This window comes from Oncorhynchus mykiss, chromosome 8 (genome assembly GCF_013265735.2).
Source record: "Oncorhynchus mykiss isolate Arlee chromosome 8, USDA_OmykA_1.1, whole genome shotgun sequence".
Classification (NCBI taxonomy): Eukaryota; Metazoa; Chordata; class Actinopteri; order Salmoniformes; family Salmonidae; genus Oncorhynchus; species Oncorhynchus mykiss.
The window spans coordinates 18,444,554-18,464,952 of record NC_048572.1 but is presented as its reverse complement, the minus strand read 5'-3'; the positions used below and the strand labels follow the sequence as shown (position 1 = coordinate 18,464,952).

The 20,399-nt window shown below is 43.4% G+C and overlaps 2 protein-coding genes and 2 long non-coding RNA genes across 6 annotated transcripts in view; all 4 read right to left on the bottom strand.

Annotated features, from left to right (window-relative positions):
* Nucleotides 1–209: 209 nt before the first annotated feature.
* Nucleotides 210–3,323, bottom strand: LOC110529525. The gene is made up of 4 exons (XR_002474401.2): nt 1,679–3,323; nt 1,482–1,576; nt 1,179–1,253; nt 210–1,014 (listed from the first exon to the last, which is right to left on the bottom strand). It is a non-coding gene; the product is annotated as an uncharacterized LOC110529525 (long non-coding RNA).
* A 2,334-nt stretch (nt 3,324–5,657) lies between these two features.
* LOC118965607 lies at nt 5,658–7,185 on the bottom strand. Its single transcript, XR_005053018.1, has 3 exons — nt 6,867–7,185; nt 6,506–6,541; nt 5,658–6,326 (listed from the first exon to the last, which is right to left on the bottom strand). It is a non-coding gene; the product is annotated as an uncharacterized LOC118965607 (long non-coding RNA).
* Nucleotides 7,186–8,739: 1,554 nt separating this feature from the next.
* Nucleotides 8,740–9,975, bottom strand: LOC110529195 (probable G-protein coupled receptor 139). Its single transcript, XM_021611325.2, has 2 exons — nt 9,903–9,975; nt 8,740–9,749 (listed from the first exon to the last, which is right to left on the bottom strand). The coding sequence occupies exons 1-2, from the start codon at nt 9,973–9,975 to the stop codon at nt 8,740–8,742; spliced, it is 1,083 nt and encodes a 360-aa protein (XP_021467000.2).
* Nucleotides 9,976–15,468: 5,493 nt separating this feature from the next.
* Nucleotides 15,469–20,399, bottom strand: part of LOC110529523 (tyrosine-protein kinase Fyn) — an 86,697-nt gene continuing 81,766 nt past the window's right edge. For all 3 annotated transcript variants that reach the window (XM_021611768.2, XM_036984916.1, XM_036984918.1), the window contains 4 exons: nt 19,843–19,919; nt 19,442–19,595; nt 19,020–19,151; nt 15,469–17,253 (listed from right to left, as the gene is read on the bottom strand). In XM_021611768.2, the coding sequence (XP_021467443.1) occupies nt 17,045–17,253; nt 19,020–19,151; nt 19,442–19,595; nt 19,843–19,919 (572 nt within the window). In that variant the 3' untranslated portion in view covers nt 15,469–17,044. The remainder of the gene's footprint in view (nt 17,254–19,019; nt 19,152–19,441; nt 19,596–19,842; nt 19,920–20,399) is intronic.

Below are 20,399 nucleotides of genomic sequence, written 5' to 3'. Positions count from 1 at the left end.
GCTCTCATGGTTAACAAATGCATTAGGCTGATAGAATGTATGACTGGCTTTCTTTTGAGAATAGCAGAAATTATAGTACAGTGCCCTCCGCAATTATTGGGACAGTGACAAATGTTTTGTTGTTTTGGCTCTGTACTCCAGCACTTTGGATTTTAAATGATACAAAGACTGAGGTTAAGGTGCAGACTGTCAGCTTTAATTTGAGGGTATTGTCATCCATATCGGGTGAACCGTTAAGAAATTACACCACTTTTTGTGCAGATTATGTTTTTCCCAATATAAATTAATGGCAAATAATGTATTGTGTAATTTTGGAGTCACTTTTATTGTAAATGAGAATAGAACATGTTTCTAAACATTTCCACATTAATGTGGATGCTACCATTATTACGGATAGTTACAGACGCACAAATATCGTCAACAAATATCATACATGCTAACCTTTAGGCCACTAAATCCACCTGTACACCATGTTCTACTTATCTGGTATTACCCACAAAAATGTGAGACCTTGACGTTGTACTGGGTATTACCGTAGTAACTATGTAGTATAGGCAACAATGTAAACATGTTTATCATGGCAAATCAACAACCTCACAGTCAACAAGCTCTTATTACTTTCATTTATTAATAGAATACATCTTCAGATCACATATTATTAGGACCACACAATGTCAGGAGTAACCCATTACCACCTTAGCAAGTCTAGGACTTGAAACATCAGAAAGTAAATACTGCCACCTTGTGGCTATTTGAGAGTAGTGCTGAGATACACCACTACTCCCACACCGGTTCAGTTTAGTAAAAAAAAAAAAAAAAGCATTTACTAAATTTCCATATAAACATTGAAATCTATGAAGCACCACAACATAATGTGTCTTCAGCAGTTCTCAGAGATGTCACAGGTGTCGTACGGAGAGGGTCAGCTCTTTCCCCAGAGGGGGGCCAATGTAGCGTTCCAGAGGGGGGCCAGTGGTGTATCCTGGTGCTCTGAAGCCAGGCAGGAACATATCTCTGTAGGAGAAAAATAGGATAGGCTGAATCATTACACTCTGGAGAACGTAACAACAGTATGAACATGTCTCTGGAAGACAGTGATGGGATGAGCCTTACACTCTGGAGAACATAACAACAGTATAGCCTAACCCAGTGAATGGGAAATCTGGTTATCCACTCACCTTCGTAGAGGTGGGAAACAATACCGGTACCAGTTTTAAATGAAGGCAGCGCTGTCGGATGAACTCATTCTGGATCTGACATGAGAAACGGTGATGATCAAAGAAAAACACCTAACTCTGTTGTGATTTCTCTTCATGGTAAATGAAATGTATACTATACACACTGTATAGATGACTAGGGTATACACTACTGGTCAAAGAAGTAGAACACCTACTCATTCAAGGGTTTTTCTTTATTTGTACTATTTTCTATATTGTAGAATAATAGTGAATATATTCGGACAGGCACGTGTCAGTGTCTACCTGAACTTTGTGTGGAGACCATGCTCATCCTCTCCATCTCTTTCCACGTCTGCCTTGTACTTGGGACTGATGACCACGATGATCAGCACTGACTTCTGCAACAAGGCACCTCCTAGTCAGTTCAGTTGTTTTATGTATAGTTTCGTAATTGGACAGGTCCAATTGATGTCCTAAAAATGCTGACAGCTTAGACTTACATTCTTTACAAAGCTGTCCAACCACTTGTTGATGTCCATTCTTCTAACCGTGCTATCAAAGATGTTAGTCTGCCAGAGAGAGGAAGTATGTTTGAATAGACATTTCAAAGAGTGGGTGAATAAAATAAAACAGAAAACTTACAGCTGGTTTAAAGCGCTGATCTGTCAGAAACTTCACAAAGGTAAAAAACTCACTGGCTGTGTCCACAGAATATGTAATGAACACATTTCCTGCGATCAAACAAAGCATTGTACCACATGGAAGCTAATTGTGCTCAGGCAAATATTTACTGTACATATTTGTGGTTTTAAGTCCTAATATTGAATTCTTAGGGTGATTCACCGAAAGTCCACTGTTTAATGAACAATCATCTTTAATGTCTAAAAATGAATGATCTTGGTTTTGCTGAGGGATGGACATTGATACATAATTACTGCACTCCTCAGATAGACTGATGGTCTTCCTCAGTTCCTGTGTAGCTGTTCCTCCCCCACCTGGTTGGCCAGGGGTCACCGGGTAGGAGGGCACCACACTGACCTCCCTCATCACCTGTCTGGGAGGGGCGACACACTAAGGAAGATTTAGACTGGAGGATTTTAGAGCTTCTTGTCCATATAGTCTGTTTGTGCCGTGGGAGTCCTAGAGAGGGAAATGTGTAGAAGAGTTTAATTTATATTCTAATGCCCAGCAGCAGGGTTTGGAGCCCCACAAAACACCAAAAAGTGAAGAAACATTTGCTAGTTGACTATAACAACGCTAAAATATAGGCTAATAATACAATCTGATGTTAGACCAGCGTAGGAATGTTTAGTGTACAAGGACAGTGGGCACTGGTGAGGGTCCTGCTGAGGTTCCATAGGGGGAAAATGGTTATAATGATGGTTATAGAGGAGACACGTTTGATTTACGGGCTGCTGACATATGTACCGTCTCTGACACCTGCTGTGCACTGGATCTGGGCCTGTCGAGTTATGTGAGAAGACATGATTTTAACATCCTGTCTTGGATGGGCTCCAAATCAAAGTCATTACTTCAGCTGTGTTTACACAAGCAGCCCAATTCTTATCTTTCTCCACTAATTGGGCTTTTGAACAATCAGATCGGCTCTTTGCCAATAATTGGGCAGAAGATCAGAATTAGGCTGCATGTGTAAACACAGCCTATGTGAATTATAGAATGTGGATCGTCCAGGCTAAATCTCAGACAGTAATATATACAACAACATAAACAAAAACCTCACCAACTTACCAGCAAATGTTATATAGCTGGGTCGTTCCATGCAAAAAAGTTTATATTCTGTCATAAAGAGAACACGTTCATAACACACTAGATAAAAAAACAAGTTTTTCCATCTCAAGAAGTCAAATTAAGACAAATGCCAATTAAAGTAACAGTAAAGGGCCAAATAAAGTAACAGTGTTTATTCATATAAACAATCTGATTTATTATACTTAATTTAATATAACAGGCAATTTTCAAGCATGTCATAAGTTTCAAAGTCTTTTATTGAGAATTACATTAAGTTGATGCAAAGAGTCAATATTTGCAGTGTTGACCCTTCTTTTTCAAGGCCTCTGCAATCCGCCCTGGCATGCTGTCAATTAACTTCTGGGCCACATCCTGACTGATGGCAGCCCATTCTTGCATAATCAATGCTTGGAGTTTGTCAGAATTTGTGGGATTTTGTTTGTCCACCTGCCTATTGAGGATTGACCACAAGTTCTCAATGGGATTAAGGTCTGGGGAGTTTCCTGGCCATGGACCCAAAATATCGATATTTTGTTCCCCGAGCCACTTAGTCATCACTTTTGCCTTATGGCAAGGTGCTCCATCATGCTGGAAAAGGCATTGTTCGTCACCAAACTGTTCCTGGATGGTTGGGAGAAGTTGCTATCAGAGGATGTGTTGGTACCATTCTTTATTCATGGCTGTGTTCTTAGGAAGAATTGTGAGTGAGCCCACTCCCTTGGCTGAGAAGCAACCCCACACATGAATGGTCTCAGGATGCTTTACTGTTGGCATGATACAGGACTGATGATAGCGCTCACCTTGTCTTCTCCGGACAAGCTTTTTTTCCGGATGCCCCAAACAATCGGAAAGGGGATTCATCAGAGAAAATAACTTTACCCCAGTCCTCAGCAGTCCAATCCTTGTACCTTTTGCAGACTATGAATTTGACCCCTTTTTCTCCCCAATTTTGTGGTATCCAATTGTTTTAGTTTTAGTAATTGTTTTGTGTCATCGCTACAACTCCCATACGGGCTCGGGAGACAAGAAGGTTGAAAGTCATGCGTCCTCCGATACACAAGCCAACCAAGCTGCACTGCTTCTTAACATAGCGCTTATCCAACCCGGAAGCCAGCCGCACCAATGTGTCGGAGGAAACACTGTGCACCTGGCAACCTTGGTTAGCGCGCATTGCGCCCGGCCCGCCACAGGAGTCGCTGGTGCGCGATGAGACAAGGACTTCCCTACCAGCCAAGCCCTCCCTAACCCGGACGACGCTAGGCCAATTGTGTGTTGCCCCACGGACCTCCTGGTCGCGGCCAGTTACGACAGAGCCTGGGCGCAAACCCAGAGTCTCTGATGGCACAGCTGGCGCTGCAGTACAGCGCCCTTAACCACTGAGTCACCCGGGAGGCCCTGTGTTAACACTGTGTTAACAACCCTCCAGACGAGCTTCAATGCCATACAACTCTCCTTCTGTGGTCTCCAACTGCTCTTAAATACAAGTAAAACTAAATGCATGCTCTTCAACCGATCGCTGCCTGCACCTGCCCGCCCGTCCAGCATCACTACTCTGGATGGTTCTGACTTAGAATATGTGGACAACTACAAATACCTAGGTGTCTGGTTAGACTGTAAACTCTCCTTCCAGACTCACATCAAACATCTCCAATCCAAAGTTAAATCTAGAATTGGCTTCCTATTTCGCAACAAAGCACCCTTCACTCATGCTGCCAAACATACCCTCGTAAAACTGACCATCCTATTGATCCTTGACTTCGGCGATGTCATTTACAAAACAGCCTCCAATACCCTACTCAATAAATTGGATGCAGTCTATCACAGTGCCATCCGTTTTGTCACCAAAGCTCCTACCCACCACTGCGACCTGTACGCTCTCGTTGGCTTGCCCTCGCTTCATACTCGTCGCGAAACCTACTGGCTCCAGGTCATCTACAAGACCCTGCTAGGTAAAGCCTCCCCTTATCTCAGCTCGCTGGTCACCATGGCAGCACCCACCTGAAGTACGCGCTCCAGCAGGTATATCTCTCAGGTCACCCCCAAAACCAATTCTTCCTTTGGCCGCCTCTCCTTCCAGTTTTCTGCTGCCAATGACTGGAACGAACTACAACAATCTCTGAAACTGGAAACACTTATCTCCCTCACTAGCTTTAAGCACCAGCTGTCAGAGCAGCTCACAGATTACTGCACCTGTACATAGCCCACCTATAATTTAGCCCAAACAACTACCTCTTCCCCTACTGTATTTATCTATTTATTTTGACCATTTGAACCCAATTATTTTTATTTGTACTTTGCACATTCTTCCACTGCAAATCTACCATTCCAGTGTTTTACTTGCTATATTGTATTTACTTCGCCACCATGGCCTTTTTTTTTGCCTTTACCTCCCTTATCTCACCTCATTTGCTCACATTGTATATAGACTTATTTTTATACTGTATTATTGACTGTATGTTTGTTTTACTCCACGTGTAACTCTGTGTTGTATGTGTCAAACTACTTTGCTTTATCTTGGCCAGGTCGCAATTGTAAATAAGAACTTGTTCTCAACTTGCCTACCTGGTTAAATTAAGGTGAAATAAAAAAATGAAAAATAAAACTTAAACACTCACACCTGTATTAAATTAACGAGAGAATCACTGACATGATGTCAGCTGGTCCTTTTGTGGCAGGGTTGAATGGCAAAGAGGGACTTTGCAATTAATTGCAATTCATCTGATCAAATTGCCATCATATAAACTGAGGCAGCAGACTTTGTGAAAATTAATATTTGTGTCATTCTCAAAACTTTTGGCCACGACTGTATATCTGTTCTGTCTCATTCTATGAATACTGTAGTCATATACAGTACATCATGTTACTTACACTGAGGAGGCATGTGTGCTTGGTGACTTGGAGGGACACAGTAGTGGATGTTGTTTAAGTCAGACGTGAGAGGAAGACGGGCTTCTACGTGTTCTGCTCCTTTCAAGACAACAGTCCCAAGGTAGTGGCCAGCTAGGAGGACCAGCGAAGCCCACCACTTCCCACTGGAGAAGTCCAGATAAAGAGAAGTCCTCATCCTCAGTTCACTGAGCCTTTTCTCTGTAGGGGTGTAACCTGAGATTGTCAGGGTAGGGGCCTTTCATCAGGCGATCAGGGGTGTGGGGGGACATGTCTTGCTGATGTGGCTCAGGCAGGGAAGGGGCTCTGGGCGGGGGTGGAGGCTGACCCTGAGGGTCCTCCACTGGGCTTCTCCAGGGGTCCTTGGGGTCGTCCACCTGGCCTACATCATTGACAGTCACCTCAGGGGTGAACCAGCCCTCTTCCTTTGGCCCACAGGTCACAGTAGGTCCAGGGTTGATAATGTCATAGACTCATCTGTCTCCAAAGGAATGCTTCTGTGACAACAGGAATCTGACAAAAATAAAAAGAGAGGTTGTTATTCAGCTTAAGCCATTTAGAAGAAGTAAGGGACAAAATGATTCATTATAACTTGGAGTGAGTTTAGTGAAGTGTAAGGTCAACTTTTCTGTCTGTTAAGTGTAGTAGTGTTTCCTGTAGTGTTTCCTTTAGTGTAGTTGACAATTCCATACCTTGATAGAGTCCATTCTTCTCTCAGGAGGGATATTCTTGTGAAATTGAAACAAACGTGATATTACAGGAATAACGTAGTATTACAGGAATAAACGTGGTATTACAGGAATAAACATGGTATTACAGGAATAGACATATATTACAGGAATAAACGTGGTATTACAGGAATAAACATGGTATTACAGGAATAAATGTAGTATTAAAGGAATAGAATATGAACTATGTGGATAGCAGCATGACGTGACACTCCTGGCAACATTTTTCAGAAACCTTGTATTCACAAGTGACACAAACTGTTTTAGAGTGAAACAGATAGCAGTGATCTATAGCTATCATTCTAGATCGATGTAAAACACTTACCATTTCGCTATACAGAACTCAAAGCAGTCCTTTGGTGATAAAGAGTCACTATAATACATACGATTATAACCAGTCAAACTGATGCTCCTAGAAAGTGAACTTTTTCATTCTTTCAAGCAACTACTGTAAACCTTCCTGCATGGTGTCTGTGAATGAGTAATAAAAAAACAAGTCTTGTACTAAATTCTCCCGACTTCAAACAATGAAAATAAGTTCAAACTTACAGAAAAGTGTGCCATTTACAGTCACGTTTAACAGTTAAACCTGAGCCCCACTCAACTTTACACACCTATCTGTGTCAGAGCTGTGTATTCCCTGGCTCCCTCTACATGCAAATCTGCTATGAGGCAAACATTCCCTCTATTTATGTTTGAAGAAGAGATCAGCTCATGCAAAGCAGAGAAGTTCCTTTGCACAATTTATGCAAATAATGTGGGTCATGCAGTTCACGTCCGCCAATCAGGTTGTTCTCCAAACAGAGCAGGAATTCTGCGACCAGTCATGATGAACCTTGTAGTTTGAACTGATACATGAGAATGGAATGAGATAGTTAAAACATATCCACAGATATGAAGGCACTTGGTTAATGGAAAGTCTACCGCCCATTAAAGTTAACAAGCCTTTAACATCTACACGTGAGGATATAAAATAGCCTACGCGGTTTGGTATTGTAATGAGAATTTTAACGTTTGAGCTTTACTTACAACTTATTTCTGTGTTCTATTCATGTGCTGTTCTATAAACCAATTTATGTGTTCTTGCAAGTGGCTGACTGTACAAATCCTCACTATCAGTAGCTGCAATTTGGCAGTACGCCCTGATCTTGTTTTGAGAACAAACTAAATATATCTCAGTTTCAAGGTTAGAGAGAAGAAGCCTCGTGAGGTATTGGTCTGTCACATGAATGAAACAAAACGGTAAAGAGGAATTAATTATGCTAAATCATGCAAATATAACTTGTCTGTGTATAGCCAGCCATATGTAAGACAACTGCTGGGTCTGCCTATGGCAGAGCTCCTGAATGACGTGTACTATGGTGCATTGAGTTGATTGGAACCTCTCCAGCGCGCTGACAATAAACAATGATTAATTTAAGATTGACTTGGAGTGTCCCTGTGTAAGAATTTCCACGACAGTATAAATTCAAATGTTGTTTTACAAGTTGAGTTTTCTTTGTTTAGAAAAAAGTCCATGTAGGCCAACAAACACTATTCAAACATAGTTTATAACAACACAGAACAATACTACAAACACACAATAAAATTCAAACATTCAAAACAACAATTATAGAAACGGGTATCCTGTAACAAAAACAAGTCATTCTAAAAGTTGTTCATATAGTAGTCCAGTCACCACGTCCTGCGTTCCCCCCTCCTTTCCTATTGAGATATATAAACCCTGGACTGCTAATACTATGTATTGGCCATTGAAAGGCTTTGAAGTCACTGGTCGGCCATCGGCCATATTGTCCCTCCCCAGTAGGAGCATGCATCCATAGGAATGAATGGAATTCTACAGTATTTCAATTCAATGGTTCAAGGACAAAATTATATGTATTTAGGTATTTTTAGTTGTTGTAGTGGGGACGGTAACATTGGTACTCTCTAAAAAACTACTTAAAGGAATTTAAAGAAATATATTTTTATGTTTAGCTCACATAACATCATTTAAAAGTTTGCATTAAGGTTTCGGTAATACGATAAACGTGTCAAAAACTAATGTAGACATTGCATTTCTATAGATTCCAATTTTTTTTTTTACAATGGAGGAGAAGTTCCAAGATGGCTGTGCAGTGGCTTCAATACAGTGCCTCCTGTCAGTCATCCAGGGTTTATACACATCATTGTCCTTTCCCCCTCCATTCTCCTCCTCTCTACTGGGTCTGTTTGAGGTTGGTGAGGACTACAGTGATGGGGTCTCTGGTCGGCGGTGTTTTATGGTCCACCAGAGAGAACACCTTCATTGTGGTCTGGGTGAGGAAGGAGCCCAGCTTTCGGACCTTGGACTTGCAGGTGAGTGTGTGGATCAGCTCCTGGCGGAAGCCCCGGCTCACCATGCAGTAGAGCAGGAAGTTGGTGGTGGAGTTGAGGTTCTGCAGCATGTTGGCCAGGTCACTAATCAAGTTGATGGGAATGCGGTAGTCGTTCCGGTCAAACCAGTCGTGGTTGTACTTGGTGCGCAGGATACAGTAGGTGACGAAGCGTGGCAGACTGAGCACCACGAAGGACACAGACACTGTGCCCAGCAGGAAGATGGTCCTCCGCACCATGCCCTTGGTGCCTCCCCCCCGCATGACCCTCCGCTCCTCCTTGGTAAACATCTTTCTGGCACGGGTCAGGTGGTGGCCGATCAGCGAGTTGAAGATGATAACCAGGATGATGGGGATGCCACCGGAGAGGAACGTAGTGACCCACACCAGGACAGTAGAATAGATATGGCCCCTGTAGTGACACCAGGGCAGAGTCACATTCTTCCCCTCTATGGTGAAATTCTTCGGCGTCACCACGTTGATCCAGCCCATGGGCACGGAGGCCAGGTGGGAGACCAGGATGATAGACACACAGGTCAGCCTAGTAACCTTGGCCTGGGAGAAGTGCTGCTTGGCGGACGTGCTGCTGAGGACCAGGTAGCGTTCGATGGTAAACACCACCACGATCCAGGAGGAGCTGTACAGGGAGCCGTACTGCAGGAAGCCCATGATGCCGCAGGCCGGGTGGGAGTGCCAGAAAGGCTGCAGCTGCCAGAAGGTGAGCGTCAGGTCCAGCAGGATGACCCACACCAGGTAGAAGGTGTCCACGATGGCCAAGCAGCTCAGGTAGATGATGGCCGTGTCAGACATTCTACACTTCCGGAAGCAGATCATGTAGAAAGTGAAGAGATTGGCTGAGGAACAAGAAATAGAATGCCATCCCGTTATGAGTTGTGACATTTCCTTTTCAATTGCTCTCACAATAATTCATGAAAACAAGTTTGGAACATCACACAGACACAAATAGATTTAGGAAACAGCACAAACAAGATAGAAGATTCACACACCTGGGATCCCCAGAATGCACAGCAAAGGGTAGTAGACCTTCTGAACAGTGATGAAGCCACTGTCCCCCTCCATGTTTCCGTCCTCCTCCTCAGCACCAGGCAATAGCAGATAAGGTAATGCCTGCAATAAACCCATTAATGTTAGCTGGATGGGAGGACATTATTGATACAGAGATGAGCACAGTGTAATAAACAATATGTGGAGAAGGACCGAGAAGGGTTACTTATTTCTCCCCCAAAATAACTTTGTTTTTTACTAGGCCTTTATGGATATATTATGATTAGGGTTGGCTATTTGTTGACGAGATGTTAAGGGTAAATTTAAATGAGAAAAGGAAGTACTCAATCAGATTCGGCAGACTTCATGATCACATTTGAAAAGATTCCATACATCTCAAGGCAAGGATGAACGTACGGACAGCATTTGATTCAGTGTCATATACTGTGAAATATTGTGAAACTGATGATGACTTGAAAATGAAAGAGAGCCGCACACTCTAGATGCAAACATTTAATTACCAACGTTTCAACAGCCAAGCTGTCTTCATCAGGGTATAATCACAAACACTGCGGGATGACTCGTTTATGTAGTGTCAAGAGACACAGGTGTCTGTAATCATGGCCAAGAGTGGCCTAATATCATTGGTTATTTATCAAAAATTAAAATGGCATACAAAGAACAGCATACAAACAACAAATGGATAGCATACGATCATAAATTCATTTGACTACAAAAGCTTACAAACAATTACAATGGCAAAGTCACAAGAATGGCTTCAGATCAAAGTCTACGTTGAGACCGAAGGGCGCAAGGGTCTTTAAGTTAAAGATCCAGGCAGCCTCTCGTTTTAACAATAAATTATCAAGGTCACCCCCTCTCCTAGGGAGGGTGACATGTTCGATGCCAATATAACGCAGAGACGAAATCGAGTGGCCTGCCTCCAAGAAGTGGGCCGCAACTGGGTAAGTAAAGTTCTTACACCTAATGGTGCTACGATGCTCTGAGATATGTACTTTTAATTCGTGCTTTGTTTTACCCTACATAATTTTTACCACAAGGACAAGTTATAAGATAAATAACTGCCTTAGTGGAGCACGTAATAACACCTTTTATTGGGATCGATTTCCCTGTTTGTGCTTGTTTGAAGGATCTCCATTTATAAGTGCCATTGCATTGAGCACAGCTATTACATTTGTAGTTTCCATCCAGTAGGGGCGCAAATAGACGTTGTTCAGGAATATCTTGGGGTGGTAAATCAGAGTGTACCAATTGGTCTCTGAGATTTCTGCCCCGCGAGAATACGACTAAGGGAAGGTCCGAAAACACATTACCGAGACTATCATCGGATTTTAGGATGTGCCAATGTTTGTGAACAATTCCCTTAATTTGTTCAGAGCACTTTGAATAGCGGGTAGTTAGAACACAAGAATGCATATTTTTTGCGAGATTGACCTTAAACGGTCATGTCTCGTTTTGTTTTGAATTTTCTCATTGGCAATATTAATCTGATCATTTTTGTAGCCCCTCTCCTTGAACTTTCTTTGCGTCTCAGCCATATTTCTGTTGAAATCTGATTGTTTTTTGCAAATTCTTTTGATTCAACAGAATTGGCTGTAGGGCAAACTATTTTTCAAGGGAAGTGGGTGACAACTATCAGCCCTCAACAAACTGTTATGATCAGTAGGCTTCCTGTAAAGATCAGTGTATAGAACATTATCTTCACACAAGATCAGAAGATCAAAGAAAACTGATTTGACGTGTATCAGATTGCATAGTAAAGTTAAGAAAAACATGGAATGCCTGGAGCTGTTTTGCATCACCCCTCCACAGAACACAAATATAATCAATATACCGTTTCCAAATAATGATGTTAGGCAAGAAAACATTTTTGAGAGGTTGGAAAATAAACTGTTTCTCCATGTAACCCACATACAAATTAGCATAGTTAGGAGCCATGGGGGATCCCATAGCAGTACCCTTCGTCTGAATAAAGAAATAATTTAGAAACATGAAATAGTTATGTGTGAGTACTATTTCAGCCAATGTTATAATGCATGCACTGGAAGAAAATGTTCCATAGCTTCAATACCGCTAACGCCCTCGTGGGAAATCCATCCCAATCAAAGGTGTTATTACGTGCTCCACTAAGGCAGTTATTTATCTTATAACTTGTCCTTGTGGTAAAAATTCTGTGGGTAAAACAAAGCGCGAATTAAAAGTACGTATCTCAGAGCATCGTAGCACCATTAGGTGCAAAAACTTTACTTACCCAGTTGCGGCCCACTTCTTGGAGGCAGGCCACTCGATTTCGTCTATATTGGCATACAACATGTCACCCTCCCTAGGAGAGGGGGTGACCTTGATAATTTATTGTTAAAACGAGAGGCTGCCTGGATCTTTAACTTAAAGACCCTTGCTCCCTTCGGTCTCAACGTAGACTTTGATCTGAAGCCATTCTTGTGATTATTGTGACTTTGCCATTGTAATTGTTTGTAAGCTTTTGTAGTCAAATGAATCTATGATCGTATGCTATCCATTTGTTGTTTGTATGCTGTTCTTTGTATGCCATTTTAATTTTTGATATTTAACCAATGATATTAGGCCACTATTGGCCATGATTACAGACACCTGTGTCTTTTGACACTACATAAACGAGTCATCCCGCAGTGTTTGTGATTATACCCTGATGAAGACAGCTTGGCTGTCGAAACGTTGGAAATTCAATGTTTGCATCTGAGCTCCTAGAGTGTGCGGCTCTCTTTAATTTTCAGGTTTTCTACTCCGCTAGCCAGCACCTCGCCTTAATAGGTGTGCGTTTCTTTTTCTTCTAGATAAAACTGATGATGACTAACACAATAGCTATGTCAACAACAGCAAAGGATATTTTACTGCCTGAAACATGCCATTATCTCATCTGACAAGTCTCTACAGAATAGGCGAGTACAACATGACGACCCTTGTGTACCTATGACCTTGAAGGGCTTATATAAGTGCCTAAATGACTCTGTGGTAATGTATTGACATTGACCAGGAGACATGCAGATGAGGGTGAATTTGTGCTGTTATCATATATATGTGGTTTTCTTGGAACTGGGAAACAGAAAAGGCAATTCCACCTTACAGCACTATTATCACTTTCCATTTTATAGCCAGATGCCCATATAGCAAAGTCAAATCATTGGAAATATATATATTTTTTTTAGCAGAACACTTTGTGGAATGTCATAGACTTTAAGCACAAATCTATTGTAGCCTATACATACATATATATATATATATAATTATATATCATGATACTGCCAACTGCATGACTAAGTGCTAGAATCTTCTTGCTGTACCATTCCCATCCCTTTAAAAATGGATAAAACAAATGGAGAACTGTATGGTAAACATAACACTACTGAGAGTTTAGATTCCAATATTTTATCAATAAAAACACATTTACAACCCCCCCCCCCCCCCAAAAAAAAACAAAACATGCACTTGTCTACAATAATCCCATCACTGTAAGTGCATACTTTAACAATAAAGTGTTAGTACAGGTTACTTACACAGAGGGGCAGGCCTGCTGGTAGAGTAGAGATCCACAGTGTTGCCTGTCCAGTCCAGTCCAGTAGTATTAGGTGATGATGAGGACCAAATGAACCAGCTGCAGGTCATATAAAGCTTCCCTATCTCTTTCCCTCTCTCTCTGGGCAAATCTACATACAGGAAGGAGGACTCATCTACAGGTGTCACGTCACCTGAAGCACAGGTGGACAGACAGAGCTGCACAGCGTAGGACAGACCTCTGTAGGGTTTATATTGATCTGTGAGATCCAGGCCATGATAACTAAAATGGTATCATTTGCGCTTGAATAAGATCCCTATAATGTCCTTTATACCAAATGAAGTATTGATTGAAATATTGTTGTTGTGATGTATCCAAGCAGATGTATTACAAGTCACCACGATTCATCAATGAAGTTACCAATCGTGGCAGCTGTTGGTGAGTAAATTAAGATATTTCACTCAGGCTGTTTACCATTGAAAATAAATAGTCTGTTCCGGTCTACTTAACTAGGTGTGTCTGAATGTCTCCCATAGTCCCCTATGCAATAGCAGTTGGATCTGATCTACTTAGTTCATTGACTTTAATTGAACCCGCCCCACACACACAATTTTTGGGGGGTAGACAGCCGAGTAAGGTGCCTCGCTTCCTCTTATGTCTCTGAGCTCAGTACACCCCGCCAGTGACACACCCACACACGGAAAAGACTCCCTCTTGTGGTCTTAACAGAAAAATAACACTCACTGTCAGACTGGTCTTGTTCAAGATTACTGTAGAACCCGGAGAGAAAAAAAGTGAATCATGTTCCACACTTACCTGCTAACATAATGCTTTTTCTATTACAGAGATTGTGCAGTGACTCTCGCCTGATAACAGACACATGTCCTGCAACTTATCAGCCATCACGACTCGTCCCATAAACATTGATTCAGAAATCAAATAACGGAGAACAAACAACAGGACTGATGCTGCTGCTGGTAGTGATTACATGACTCAACACTGAGCTAGAAAGCTGTGTATTTGAGTCTGATGTGTGAGCCTGTCATAGCTGAGCTGTCCCTAAGCAACCTTTACCAATGGAGTTGATGAGCTACATGATGAGGTGTGAGGTGTGTCACTACTGATTGCCTGAGCTGCAGACTATGTGTGTATGCGTGTCTGGCCATGGTGTTCCCCTGTATCTACCTGGCACTGGTGCCTCAACCCGCTGCAGGCCTGCCCTGAGGTCATGTACCAGTCATTTAGCACCTCCTCAGGTGACCAGCTGGCTGCTGGCCCTCTCCTTATCATACAGCTATGGGTCTGGAGAGACCTGCTGGCAGCTGGCCCTCTCCTTATCATACAGCTATGGGTCTGGAGAGACCTGCTGGCTGCTGGCCCTCTCCTTATCATACAGCTATGGGCTGGAGAGACCTGCTGGCTGCTGGCCCTCTCCTTATCATACAGCTATGGGTCTGGAGAGACCTGCTGGCTGCTGGCCCTCTCCTTATCATACAGCTATGGGTCTGGAGACACCTGCTGGCTGCTGGCCCTCTCCTTATCATACAGCTATGGGTCTGGAGACACCTGCTGGCTGCTGGTCATCTCCTTATCATACAGCTATGGGTCTGGAGAAACCTGCTGGCTGCTGGCCCTCTCCTTATCATACAGCTATGGGTCTGGAGACACCTGCTGGCTGCTGGCCCTCTCCTTATCATACAGCTATGGGGCTGGAGAACCACAGCTGTCAAAGGTCCAGTCTGTCTGTTCCTCTGCTAGCATGAGAGAGTGAGACAAAAAGAGAGCGAGTGAGAGAGATGGAGAGAAGCCCTGTTTATACCTGAATGCATGTTAACGGCAGTTATAAACAGGGCTTGAGAGTCTTCTTCAAAACTCTTCTTTTTCACCCTGTAGCAACACCAGGTGGTCATGAAGGCAGAGATGGACAGGCCTAGTGGATTACAATGTCCAGACACACACAACAGACACAATGTATAGAAGCAGCAATTCCATAAAAATAAAATAAGTGTCTTGGAAAGAGTGTAAAATGTTTATTGTTCTTTTTGAATTTCAAATGCCAAACCACTGAATTAACAAAACAGAAATGTAAAAAAATGGAAAATGGAAGAAATAAACTAGGAAGATTACTGACACTTTTAAAAGCATTAAGTTGTAAAACTGTAAAACAACGATGGGGTTCAATCTTAAACAGATCCCGATTATCACTTTAACCGTCTTAAGATAAGAACAAATACTACATTGAGACAAAACACGGTCAAGCTTTACAGCTGGACGTTTCACCAGTGTCTTTCAACATTCCCCTTGAAGATACAGTACAACCCATTCCTCAAAGATCTAGAAATTAAGGTTCAATAAAACGTACTCTGAAACAAAAGACACAAGACTTAAAATATCCATGTCAGTTTAAACATAAAAGAGGTAAAGTAATCCAAAGGAAGTGGTCCAGAAATGAGCTGAGAAAGGATCCTACTGGTGGTGCTGTACTGCATACAGACAGACCTAGGGTTGGACATGAGGTGAATGGGGACATGTCACTGTTCACAGAGGGAGGAAGAGACGTTACCCACTAAGACTTCCCAGTACATGGCTACACATCATGGAGGAAACAAGGTCCATGAGATGGATGCCTTGGAATGGCTGTTGAAATGGAACTCTGCATACAAGTTCAAATATGACCATTAAATGTCGACATACATCTTTCTCTTCTTAAATAAACGGTATTCCCTTCCAGTACACACTAAATAATACCTGGAAAGACAGATTTTTCCCCGTTATTTACTTTTCTTAAAATCTGGTAAGCGAGAACAGATATGTTCAAAAGTATAATTCTTACACGTTTGGCTGCAATTACAAAATGTAACATACATTATTTGTAAAATAACTTTGTTACAGCATTAGCCCAACATCTATTATTATGAGGAGGACAAAGCTATCTCACATTGATGAATCATATCAAACTTACTTCATAAGAAGCATTGCTAGAAAAACGGACTACTTTGTCATGCTAGCCTAGTCGGTAAAACAGATGACTTTGCAAAGAAAGGAATGTCCTGTAGAATCTGGATTGGAAGAGAATCTGGATTGGAAGAGAATCTGGATTGGAAGAGACCAGATAACTTGAGATATTGGTCTCATGGTGCACTTTTGAAATGGTCATAATTTCTTTATTATCATCGTCATCATCATTATTGTGCTGGAGAAAATATGTCAAACAAACAAACCAACAAAAGAAAGCCCAAAAGTTAAGCAAACAAGCTGTTCATATTTACATTGAATACAGGCATTTCATTGCATCATCACAAACCCAACCACACCCAAATCTCACTCCCTTCCCCTCTCCCTCCCTCCTTCATAACCCATACACGCCCAACCTATTTAACCCAGCCCCAGCTAGATCAAACCCCACTTTCCCTCACACACAAAACCTCTGGTATCCAGTCTGTTGAGTCACAGGGTCAGCCACGGAGAGTGAGGAGAGTTGAGACAAGATGCTCTGTTAAGTTGAGGAAGATGTACAGGTCCCTGGTCCCTGGTCCCTGGTGGGGCTCCAGAGAGCTACGGTTCAGTCCAGTCCTGTTCCCAGCCCAGCGTTTAGAGGTTGTCGCCTGGCTGGTACTGCGGCTCCGTGGCCGTGAAGTAGTCCTCCAGGAAGGCCTGCAGGTACTCGAAGGTGGGCCTCTCCTCGGCGTCCTTCTTCCAGCACTGCACCATGAGCTCGTGGAGGGAGATGGGGCAGTCCTGGGGACAGGGCATCCTGTAGCCTCGCTCCACCTGCTCCAGCACCTCCCGGTTGTTCATCCCTACACACACGCGCGCCGGACAAACACAGACACACAGACACACACACAGACACACACAGGAAAAGAGATAGAGATAAGTTCAGTAACTACAGCAGAGGTTTTTAAAGTAACGACAGTTCAATGAAAGACATCAGTTTTGACCTCTAATGAATGACCTTAATGACAGAGACATTGAGCTTTAAACCTCAGAGATGCTGACCTTAAGGCAATATCTGGACCTGGAAAAGCATTTATGTAACACAGGGGTTACAAGTTTTACAACCTGTGGATGTTTGAATGGCTTACTATCCGCTTTTGACTAGCTAAGAGATGTAGCCTCTGCATCAACAAGAAGAGTCCGGAGAAAGCTGCTAAGACATCTGTTAGGATGATGCTATTATTCCCTCAGCTCCAGCTTGGCCTCCATAGCGTGCAAGCCCTCCACTCGTGCCCATTCTCCCTCCCTCCCTCCCACACCAGCTCAGTGAAGTGGCCCATCTAGACAAACATGTGTTCCTCCCTCCCTCCCTCGCGCTGATCTCAGTCAACTCCCTGCCCCTGACCAGTCCTCTCACATGGGCTAGCAGCAGCCCAGAGGCAGACCCTGGATTAACAGTTCTAAATCTCTGATTCTGCCAGGAAAACAAAGTTACTCAGCCGTGGTTAGACCTCTTCTTTTCTTTAGCGTAAACAGCAGGAGCTGCCTGCAACTTGTTATACAAGCTGTTGTTGTACTTTATAATTGCACCATAGTCCTCTACCTATTCTTAATACAAGTGAGGCTTATCCATAATAGTAACTTAATCAAAACAAACACAACACACATCGTCTTGAGCTCTGTCAGGATGTGAACATTATATCACATGGGTTGAGTCCAAAAATGGCACCCTCTACCCTACATAGTGACCAGTGCCCTATGGTGCCATTGGAGACGGAACCATTGGGTTGCTACCCTACATAGTGACCAGAGCCCTATGGTGCCATTGGGTTGCTACCCTACATAGTGACCAGAGCCCTATGGTGCCATTGGGTTGCTACCCTACATAGTGACCAGAGCCCTATGGTGCCATTGGAGACGGAACCATTGGGTTGCTACCCTTCATAGTGACCAGAGCCCTATGGTGCCATTGGAGACGGAACCATTGGGTTGCTACCCTACATAGTGACCAGAGCCCTATGGTGCCATTGGAGACGGAACCATTGGGTTGCTACCCTACATAGTGACCAGAGCCCTATGGTGCCATTGGGTTGCTACCCTACATAGTGAGCAGAGCCCTATGGTGCCATTGGAGACGGAACCATTGGGTTGCTACCCTACATAGTGACCAGAGCCCTATGGTGCCATTGGAGACGGAACCATTGGGTTGCTACCCTACATAGTGACCAGAGCCCTATGGTGCCATTGGAGACGGAACCATTGGGTTGCTACCCTACATAGTGACCAGAGCCCTATGGTGCCATTGGGTTGCTACCCTACATAGTGACCAGAGCCCTATGGTGCCATTGGAGACGGAACCATTGGGTTGCTACCCTTCATAGTGACCAGAGCCCTATGGTGCCATTGGAGACGGAACCATTGGGTTGCTACCCTACATAGTGACCAGAGCCCTATGGTGCCATTGGAGACGGAACCATTGGGTTGCTACCCTACATAGTGACAAGAGCCCTATGGTGCCATTGGAGACGGAACCATTGGGTTGCTACCCTACATGGTGACCAGAGCCCTATGGTGCCATTGGAGACGGAACCATTGATTCTCTGGTCATCTGTCCCTTGATCCTCCTCACCTGGGTAGGGTACCCGTCCCTTGGTGACCAGCTCAGTGAGCAGGATGCCGAACGACCACACGTCTGACTTGATGGTGAACTTCCCAAACAGCGCAGCCTCCGGGGCTGTCCACTTAATAGGGAATTTAGCACCTGGGAGAGAACAGAGGGGGATGAGTGGATGACAGAATGTAACTTAGTTACATATGGCTACTGGTATTCATTCTCTCCAGAGATGGGAGTGTCTCTCAGTGTCTCTGTAGTACAGTGGTATAGCCAGACAGTGAGCCATTGACATCCTGTCAAGGTGTGATGATGCACACAGTATTGTGTTGGAAGAACTCTCTTCATGAACTAAGGCAATCATTAGTGTGTGTGTGTGTGTGTATGTGTGTGTGTGTGTGTGTGTGTGTGTGTGTGTGTGTGTGTGTGTGTGACCTCACCTTGCCGTGCTGTGTACTCATTGTCCTCAATCAGCCTGGCCAATCCGAAGTCGGCGATCTTACACACCAGGTTGTCCCCGACCAGGATGTTAGCCGAGCGCAGATCTCTGTGAATGTAGTTCATCCTCTCGATGTACGCCATGCCTGCTGCCACCTGGAACAAACAGACAGACAGACAGACAGACAGTAAAATCACTGAGTTAAACGTAGTTCCAGAAAGAATACAACACACCCATGTACACACCATGTACACACCCCTGTAGTTCCAGAAAGAATACAACACATGGTGACACACCCCTGTCCTGAAGTTTCAGTGCTTCTGAGTTGTCTTGTTTGTGGTCACACAGAGTTCAGTTATATAAACACAGAGCTGAGTGAGTGACATCTTTATCGGGGCTTACCTGGGCTGCCATGTCAACCAGATTGGGCAGCTTCAGTCCTCGTCCCTCCCCATCCTTCAAGAAATCAAGGAGGCTTCCTAAACAACAGGAGATATCTGTTGTCAGAACATGCATTTGAAATAGAAGATCTTTATTGAAACAAGTCTTCTGAACGTCAGTTAACAGTCTGACCTACATGTGGGATTCCTTCCCAGCTTGTCAAAGAAACAATGTTTTCAGCCCATTTTTTTATACACTTAATTGAGGGATCTGAAGCTCTTTTTTGTGGTGCTCGTAAATGTCAGCTTGTTGGCCAACTGTGCCATAGTTAACTATAGGCTTCAATTATTGTTGCACTGAAAAAACACACAGGGCTTGCAACAAGGCAGATGGTTACATAGTCTATCTAGCTAGGCCTACAGCGTGTCACTGAAGGTGCTGGCTCACCACAGTGTCAATGTTGGATTATTCTTTAAAGAAATATTGAGTTCTAGGGTCCGTTTTCTCCATAGCATCGTCGCAGAGTACGTGGACAAAGGTATTGTATTGTGTGTGTGTGTTTCAACATGAACTGTGTG

Excerpts from the sequence above, each read along its gene's own strand:
- LOC110529195 (XM_021611325.2), bottom strand. The coding sequence starts at position 9,975 with ATGGAGGGGGACAGTGGCTTCATCACTGTTCAGAAGGTCTACTACCCT. Across the intron at positions 9,750-9,902 it reads GTGCATTCTGGGGATCCCAG|CCAATCTCTTCACTTTCTAC; the intron begins GTGTGTGAATCT and ends CTTGTTCCTCAG.